At 38.5% G+C, this 10,010-nt stretch overlaps 1 protein-coding gene across 1 annotated transcript in view; it reads right to left on the reverse strand.

Annotated features, from left to right (window-relative positions):
• LOC140238361 (leucine-rich repeat serine/threonine-protein kinase 2-like) overlaps positions 1-9,759 on the reverse strand; it is a 76,374-nt gene extending 66,615 nt beyond the window's left edge. The window contains exons 1-8 of the mRNA XM_072318297.1: positions 9,635-9,759; positions 5,020-5,091; positions 4,730-4,812; positions 3,995-4,122; positions 3,260-3,369; positions 2,119-2,192; positions 993-1,056; positions 522-590 (exon numbers count right to left, since the gene is read on the reverse strand). Coding sequence (XP_072174398.1) covers positions 522-590; positions 993-1,056; positions 2,119-2,192; positions 3,260-3,369; positions 3,995-4,122; positions 4,730-4,812; positions 5,020-5,091; positions 9,635-9,712 — 678 coding nt within the window. The 5' untranslated portion in view covers positions 9,713-9,759. The remainder of the gene's footprint in view (positions 1-521; positions 591-992; positions 1,057-2,118; positions 2,193-3,259; positions 3,370-3,994; positions 4,123-4,729; positions 4,813-5,019; positions 5,092-9,634) is intronic.
• Positions 9,760-10,010: the final 251 nt, after the last annotated feature.

The raw sequence follows: 10,010 nt of genomic DNA on the forward strand, positions 1-10,010 counted from the left end.
CAGCTAGCTAGGTAGCGATCAGTGAAACACCACAGCAGTCCGTACGCGCTATGCATAGTACGTACACTGTACATTACATACAGTGTACGTACTGGTCAGGAATGACCGTGCGGGGAGGGATGAGTTGCACTCATCACGAGATCAACGGGAACGTTCGTGTGGAACCGTGGGTTAGGAACTCACGGCGGCTGATCACCCTCGCATCTCGCCGAGCGTAGCCCACTGCGCAACAGAGCAACGGCCGATGGAAATATTCATGCGTCGGGCTCGAAAACCGTGTACCGTTACGCGACAGCCTGATCGACCAGAAACATCGTGATTATTTCAAATTTTGATGGTTTTACGGCGCAATTTTTGCATGATAGTGTGTTTTGTGACATAATGATACAATACATGCACATCAGATGTCGTAATTCAAATCGTGATTGAATCATCGTCCCCAAAGGTAAACTGGCACTTTAACTGAAAATAGGTAATCCTCCTGTGAGCAGATGATGAACTAACGGTGAATTTATACAAACCTCCTGTCGCAGAAGTCTATGAGGATGGCTGTCTCCTCCGGCATGACTGAAGACCTTAACAGCAACAGCCTGGTCCAGTGAGATAGGAGCAGAGTGGAGTGGGGAAGGAAGGAAACAAGTTATGAGGCTTTCATGATAATTCGCTGGATGTGAACACCGTTGTGCCCAGAGCTACAGTCAGGAAATGAATGGCAACATTGACTTTACAGACGTTAATTCCAGTGAAAATTACTCAAATGAAAGAATTATTGTATTGTTGAACAATGTCTTAAGAAGAAAACTCAATCATGCATATTACCACAGAAGGCCATCTGCTCCATAGAATATGAAGCCATATAAACTAATGTTGCCACAAAACCCCACAAATTACATTATAGTCCATTGCTACTAGATACAACATGTATATAATAACCAAAGTAACAAAGCTTGGTGGGATTAATCTCAACACTGAAGAAAAGTTTTGAATGTTACCTTGTCACGGTACGTTGCCCTGTACACAGATCCAAAGCTTCCTTCTCCAAGCACCATTTCCTGCCTGTGGAACAAGGCAGACATACAATGTGTATTTTGCATTTACATTTCCATAACATGTTGAAGACTGGTCCCGAGTATACCTGGGCAGGTGTCTAGGGAAAATGCGTATTATAGCAAAATCAGTTTGTCCCAAACGGGTTAAAAATATGCATAATCAATGGACAATGTATACCATATAATCAGAGCCTAGTGATGTTTGTGTTTGGACTTATTTTACGTGGTCACTAGCGAAGCAGCTCAACGCTTATGACCAGAATGCCATGAGACTAATGGTTTCCAAGTCCCCACTGAAAGACTACGAGATAATGAGGATAAAGTATCTTGCCTCGGGGCACATCTGCTGATGTAAGGGGGACTTTGAACCAGGGGGCCTCACAATTGAGAGTCTGAGGCCTCATCAACAGAGTCACGTGACAATTGCTGCTCACAGTGCTTTATAATCTCTTTTGTTTCTCCAACAGCTACACTTGAAATATACTGCAAAAGTGGCACTTTTTGTGATGTGAAAATTTTCACGCATTTCGCTCAACCAGAAGCTAGCATGAAAAATAAAAGTATGTGAATATTTTTCCATGCTATACGTTCCAGTGATTAATGTCCTGATTCCATGGACTTAAAAGCACACAAAATTCATCTTACCTGGGCGAGCACAAAAACTTAATCACATGAAAATATCTACTTGTACAGATAACTGCAATGAAAGCCTAACTCTCTTTAATATTAAGGATAACATAGTGTTAAGTACTGTAAAAGTGGAAATTTTCGCGGTGTTGAAATTTTCGCGCATTTCGCGCAACCAGAAACTAGCGCGAAAATAAAATCCCGCGAATATTTTCGCTTGCCATATGTTCCTGTGCGTGATGTCTAGATTCTGCGGAATTAAAAACACGCGAAACTCTTCTGACCCGGCCAAGCGCGAAAAATTAGTCGCGCGAAAATATCCACTTTTACAGTACCTTATTGCTTGGTCCATGGATATTTGTAATATACAATGTAAACTTCAGATGATTCAGATGTAAGTGGAAATTGCACGATTTTATTGGTTAAGCTAAAGCACATTTACCTTTGGCGGAAATTCAGCTTCACTGGGTCGATCAGGAACTTATCCTCGAGATCCGCTAGCATCACATCAGGAGCCTGTTGTATACATGTTCAAAAATTTGATTTGATTCTCAATACTTTTGATTCACACATGTCATACTTGTTTGTCAAATTTAGCATGTAGCCATGTAAATGATGTAACCATGTACAAGTAACACAATTTGCATGCTTGTTTGTGTACAGCGTATATGTGTACTTGTGTGTACTCACATTAGATTCATTTGTGGCGTACAGAAAACTGATGAATACAATGATAGTTTTTATCCCATCCATGGTCATGGGGTGCAAATACAATAGGAGAAACCAATACAGTTCCCTACAAATCAATGTGTGTGTGTGTGTGTGTGTGTGTGTGTGTGTGTGTTCAGATTTTACGGGAAATCAAGGAGACTACTGGTACTGTATATGTCAAATATTTAGCCAGCCTAAATTTTCATGAATCGGGCCTTCCCGTCAATATGGCAAGTGATTAAATTTGCGATTGTAGAGTACAGTACTGATCACAGAAATGTATGCGTGCACATCACATTCATGTCAATAAGAGTTAATATTTTCGTGTGTTTTTAAATTCGCGAATAGCACCCGACTTGCGAAATGTCGTGAATATTTCAATGTACACAGTATATGCAGACCGCAAAGGACGGCTGAAGGATGTATATCAGATTTCCATGCATTTTCAACAGAAGACCGCAGAGGAGAAGGGACAAAAATTGTATTGCACTGAATTCAAGACCAAACATGAAGCAAGTGTAGAAAAACAACTTCCATCCTGGAGAGGAATACTGTATAACCCGAATATTTCGTGAGGTTATTATTTCACAAACTTCGAGAGTCAGGTGCTATTCGTGAATTTAAAGACAGGCAAAAATATTGACTCTGATCCGGATATGAATGTGGACATGCATGTATATGCTTAGAAACTTTAGTAATAAGCGCTTTATAAATGATATTTATTATTAATGTAATCATACATTTCTCCGTTCAGCACAATGCTCCACAATCGCAAATTGAACCACTCGCAAAGTCGTTGGGAAGTGCTGATGCGCGAAAATTTACACTCACTATTAAAACAAATGGCGTATACAGTATGATGAGAAACTCACCAGGATGTGGATTGGGACCTTCTTGGCAGGGTGGTTGGGGCAGGTGGCAGTGTCGCTCACTTCTGACTGCTTCATTAGATCGTCGATGGAATGGCGATATGGTGGGTCAACTAGGAAACAAACAAGTGTACCATGTATTGTGATGCCCAATGAAGCTACAAATGTTTGTGCATGGGCAACAGATCTGCTGTCACGCTATACACATATGCATAGGCCTACATGCACAACACACCATCAAGTAAGTAATTAAAATACACACATACCTTGCTGCTTGTGCAGTCTCATCCTAGCAACTGCATTTATCTCACCATGAAAGAGTACAAATTTTACTCTCAAAGATGGATTACACGAGTAATTCCATGAACAGCTACTGTAATTTTCCTCTTAGTTTATGATTTCTTTGTATATCTTGTATTGAATCCGTATTAATTGATTAATGCTCAAACATGAAATAAACTATAAAAAAAAATAAAGCCACAAGTCCTTTCCAGTGCTGGATCTCGTTGCCAACAAGTTTTCAAACACCTGTGCGAATTTGCGAAGAAAGCACTCAGGCATGCCTGCCATATCGGCAAACAAAGCAAAAAATAGGTAATTGGATGATGGAATGTCACGAGCCGCGAAGGGTTTTTCAGGGTTGGAGGGGGGCTGTGGGAGTCAGGGGTCAATGTTACCCCCCTGCAGCCCCCAGTCCCCATGGTTCCGCTGCCTCTTTAAGTGGTATCAAGCTCTTACCATTGCACAAGATGCAGGGCACCAGTTTTTGGAGCAGTGTCCGTCCGTCCATCGGGTCAAACTCACAGAGACCAGGAAACCATTCCTCAATGAGGTCGTCAAGGTGATCACACACCAAGCCAAGTAACCTGCACAGATTATTGGAATGAGGAATCACTGGAAACTATAACTTGATAATCATTATACACATCACCATAATCATCAATGTCTATGTCATCCTTTTCATTGACATCCTCATGGTCACCATTAACACTACCTTTATATATACACTCTGACTTTGGCAATTACTGGCAAGTATGAACTGTCATTAGCATCATCTCCATCATCTTTATCATCTCCTCCAACAAAATCATCTAAGTAAATATCAATATCATTGTCACATGTACCATCATCTTGGTAATCATTATAATCTTTAACATCATCATCATTATCATCCTCTTGATTATCATCATCACCATCATCATCATCAACACTATTTCCACCACAACCACCATTACCACCACCATCATCATCATCATCATCACCATCACCACCACCACCACCAACACCACCACCACCACGATTATCATCATCATCATCATCATCATTTCTTCATTTCCTTATTCATTTGCGCTGGACTAAACTTCTCTGGTTTAAATCTAGAAAAATCTTCATGTGTTGCTTCTGGTGACAGAACTTCCATGAGACACATACAGAAAACCAACTTGTTGCTAGAGTTGGCATCTACGTGTTTACCTGTAGCCGAGTCTTGTCTTTGGGACTGTAATCTTCAGAGTATCTTGCTCTTTTTCCAGTGGTTCAATCAAGAAGAAAGCTTCCTGAAAATGGTAAACAGAGGACCATGCATTCCCAATCATTCAAAATAAATAATCATATACAAATGAGAAAGATTCCCAGCAGGCTGTGGAGTTACAATACGATGTAAGTAGCTTTGAAATGTATTATGCTTTGTCAAACAATGCCAGAGCATAATATGTAACATAGCATAGAGTGAAAGATGAAGAAAACAAAATGGATGTTATCACCTCTGACCAACTGACATAGATCCCTTCTCTCCAAAACTGTGTGTGTGGTTCTCCCCCGTGTCGCACCTGAAACTGAAAACATGAGAACCACAAGAGATTACTCAGATGAAATTGTTACTCTTTACTCCACTGAACTCTGATAAACAAATCAAGAAATTCTTTACCAGCTACTACAGGTAACTGTATGTTCCAGTACAGAATGAATACATGTAGATCAATATTCCAGGTAAACCTACTTTCATTTTATTTTCTCATAGATTGGATAAACAAATACATTTGACGATTAGATCCAACATGGTTCCTTGCATTAAAGAAAATACATTTTCCATGCCTTTTCAAAGTTCATCTCTATTATTTTGGTCCCTCATTCTACTGTATGTCCCAAAAGTGGATTTTAAACAATTCACTGTTTCTACAATCCTATCAGGAGTATCAGTAACACTGTACATGAACAAACACAAGTCACACTTATTGTTGAATTTTCGGTAAAGCCTCTTCCAAAATACCATGTTGAGGCTGCCAATCAATTATGGTATGCTTATGTATTGACGGGTTTATATTACATTCCAACTTTCATAGATTGAAATACTCAACAGCATCTAGTCAAGTAAAATGATTTGCCTCATAAATGTGATCCATCTCATCTTACATGCTCCCATCAACATACAGAATGTTTACAGTTGCCTAATATTCATAAATGTGATTTTACATAGGTAAGTTCTCTTCCCATTTGATCCACACTACCATTACTTGTCATTTAGAAACTCTTATTACACATATGCTATAATCACTACAGAGGCAATGTAAATGATTTCTAGAAACTATGACTTGTTGCTTTAATCTCACACTCAAACACAGCTTTGTTAAAGTTAGTATTAGTTGCACCATGTTTCATATTCAGTTACAGCACAACATGCTCCCAAGTACATGTTAATAAGAAGCCATACAATACCAGATCAAAACAATTAGTTGTTTACATTCTTGAAACCAAGGTTAATTATTCAGATATCATATGCATTTGTAAGTCAGCATACCCACGCAATATCATAACTGCATTACATAAAACATTTCCTATTAGTGCATGTATTGACTTTATGCATCTGCTGCAAGATTAAGACAAAAAAAAAAACAACCCCATAATGCTGTATTTTTGATAGGACAGACGGGGTCAGATTTTGAAGTGGTTATTAGTTACTGTGAAAAGAATAATGCTGATATTATTTGGGTATTAAAATGCACACACATAAATGAACTACACTTTGTATGCACAGCAGGAAAAAACTGGATATATCGCTGATTAACGCATATACACACAAATGTTCCTGTGTGGACAAGTAATACTGTCAAAGCACAAAAGTTCTTAATACACTGCGTATTAACCTGCAGTTAACACTATGAAGTAAAGAAAGATTTGATTTATGACACAGAATGTGATTACAATTGTGTCTCGCCCGCAATTTAACCATCGCTTCATTGTGAGATTCTTCATTTTCATGAAGACAGACTATACTAGTCTATACGTGTACCTCCAATTTTCCTGCTCATCTAACTTGGAACATGTAAACTGTTTTCTCCTATCTAGCTGTCTTTAGAAATCTGACGTGAAAACACACTGGAAACTGATGAGAGACTGAAAGCTTGAGCTACATGCAGAGAATTACCTTCACAGCTGTTTTTCTTTTATATTATTTAGTAAACCATCTAGATTATTCACCTCTTAATTGGTCACTCACAATTGTCTACATAAGACATGAAGTGGTGACTTTCTATTTTTTTTTTTATCTCCATCTCTCCTCTACTATATGGATGAACAGAGGCCCACTTGTTATGAACTGGATTGAATTGAATATTCACTGGAACTGCAATCAAGACTGAAAGTCTGATTCACAGCACATTTTTCTCAGGGCGTACATGTACAACATCATTAGATCAGTGAGATAATATCACCTGGCTCCTAAAAAATTATCAATTCAGGAGAGTGATCTGAAGTTTACCTTGACTGGAGACACCTAGTCAACCTCATAACTGGACGACTGATGACCACAACTTTCCTGTGTGATGGTCTCTGTCTCAAGATCATCCCTTCATGTCGAAAACAACACCTAACTTCTTTATGTTTTTATCTATTTATCTCTTTTTTCATTTAATAAAAATCCCTTTTTGGGAGTTGGGTTTCCGTCCCGGAGCACATTAAGGTCTGTACCACGAGACTAAACCTACAAAGGGCTGAACTCTGACCTGGTTGGAAACGGATGACTGCGTGGTTAGGACAGGCATGTGCCACATGGGAATGGTGTCTGCATCATCCTCCTCCTGGTTAGCAGCAAGACAAGGGGTTAAGCAAGTGTTAACATTGGTGTTAGTGTTAGCGTAAAGGTTAGTGTTAGAGCTAGGTGTCAGTGCTCAGCATCTCAGAGTTTAGTAAGAAGAGTTCCTATGAGCAATACAGTGAAATTAATATGATCACACATTCGGATTATCAAGTACTGTATAAACATACTGCGGGGGTAAGGAGACTTGTACACTAACATTTTTTTTTCGTCACACTTTGCCTACACCAGCACTTTTGAATAGTAGGGTCAAGATACCGATGGTCAAATCATGGGAAGTACATTGTATTTCAGGATACTGTCTGGTGTATGTAGGTCCACACACTAAGTGACTAAAGCACAAGAGGGAATGTACTTGTACCAATTAAAAGAACCAAAAAAGAACAAAAAGTTCTCTAAAAAAAAAATGGTTGGGGTGTATGAATGGTGTACTAACTCCTCGACACTATACAGAGCAAAAACTGAATTGGCAGTGTCTCTCAGTGAATATAAGGTACATGTAACACCAGCTGGTTACAAGTCAGCAGATAAAGTAGGAGCATCAAGCTACACCAGAGATAACACCATGAAGGATTGCACCAGAATGACACATTAAAGGATTAATTCACAACCATGTCCAAGAAGAAAAAGAGAAGCATTCATAAGCCCAATCTTCAGCTTAGGGGTGGATGATATGTAAGGGACCCCACAGGGTGGTTATGTCTTTATCCAACCAGGAAAAAAACAAAATTACTCTATTACATGTATCTTTATGCACATACAGCTGTACGTCTCTAATCCTGACAGATGGCACACACAACTTGTACTGTAAAAGTGGATATTTTCGTGTGAGTAATTTTTCACTCTTGGCCGGATAAGATGAGTTTCATGTGTTTTTAATTCTGTGAAGTCAAGACACGAACTATTGGAACATATTGCAGGCAAAAATATTTGTGTGCTTTCATTTTCATGCTAGTTTCTGGCGGCACAAAATGCACAAGAATTTCAACACCGCCAAAATTTCCACTTTTATAGTACATGTATGTACGCTATGTTCATGTAGGAACAAGCAACGTTTTAAAGATGTGTCACGAATTTGTCTGCTAATGGATGGATGTTTTCTTGAATGTTACTGTGCATCATCAAAGAATGCTGCTCTAAACTGCTCAAAAAAATATCCAGGGCTTGCCTACAATATGGTGCCACTGCACAGATATTTTTCTGAGTTATAGAATAAGTCAGTTAACATCAGGGTATGTTATGCAACTTTGTCAGTGGTAACTCATAAGGAAAAACAAACCAAGGTATTGTTATCACAACCATAACTTGTTTTTCACACTGCAAATTGTAAATGCTGATCTTTATAGAGTTTAGATTAATTGAGGGGAAGTCCGCTCCATGTTCAGCTTTAATTAAGTTAACTTTAATAAAAAGCTAAACAGAGCAGTGAGGTCATTGAAATCACACAAGGAATGAGACAAGAGAAATTCTTGCCTTTGAAATATCTTCAACAATTAGTCACAACTTTCACTTCAGTATGCAAATCAGATAATGTAATGCCACCATATAGCAATTCTATCACCACATCACACCTAAATATTGTTTTTTAATGTGTCAATAATTTAACGTAGCACAAATGTTACAAAGCTATTTTCTTTAATGCAAAAGTGTAAAATATCTTGTGGTTGAATCACTTCCCTGAAGGAAAAAAAAAACAATGATTGAAAGTGAATTTTTGCATGTTAGGCACTGGGAAATCTGCAAAAAACCACATCTACACCACATAAATCTAAATCGCATTTGTGTTTGCTACGAATGCCACTCTTTCTGAAAAATGTGTGTGCAACTTTACAATCTTATAACTTCTTTCACCTTTCAGTTCTCTTGTCTGATATCAGTGACAATTCCACTGCTCAATTTCAATGTCATCTCAACATCCACTTGATATCTGCTTGTGATTACATGTCTTGAATGCTTTTCTGAGTCTCATTCTGTAATAAACTATGGAGACAATAGACATTACATTTCTCATCTAGTACAATATTATGACAGTGACTTGTATGAAATAGATAATACTCGCACAACAAGCCTCACTGCAAGTAAAAAGTTCACAGGTATAATGTTCTGTTTCAATGTTTCACATGTCCCATTAACTGTGTGTTTTCTCCATGGGCTTTGCAATTGAGGGCTTCCATCGATGTGAATACACAATGAGGACACCCTCCCCCCCCCCAAAAAAAAAAAACAAAAAAAAAAAACACAACAACAAACCAATAATAATGATAAAGTAGAAGTTTTTTCCTCACTCCATTCATCATGTGTTTGGAGAAAAGTAAGAGGCGGAGGATCATTCGCGACCACAGACCGATGGGAATGTACAGCATCGCGTAGAGACGATGGAGGACATCTGTTTGCGTGAACCAAGTTAGTAAAGAGAAATACATTGTATATTGGCTGTTAGAATAACTCTCCTGTGGTACACACAGATCGAGCGATATATGCCCTTTAACATAATATTAAGGAAAAACACAATCATACCTGCAGAGATGGTGTATACAACTGAAGATGTGACTTATATGAGAGGTTATATAATCCTTCTTGCACAACATGTTGATAATTCATTTCAATATTTCCCCAAAGCACTCGTTCCACATCCCCTGAACATATTTGATGACAAGGATT

Source organism: Diadema setosum, chromosome 2, assembly GCF_964275005.1.
Source record: "Diadema setosum chromosome 2, eeDiaSeto1, whole genome shotgun sequence".
NCBI classification, from domain to species: Eukaryota; Metazoa; Echinodermata; class Echinoidea; order Diadematoida; family Diadematidae; genus Diadema; species Diadema setosum.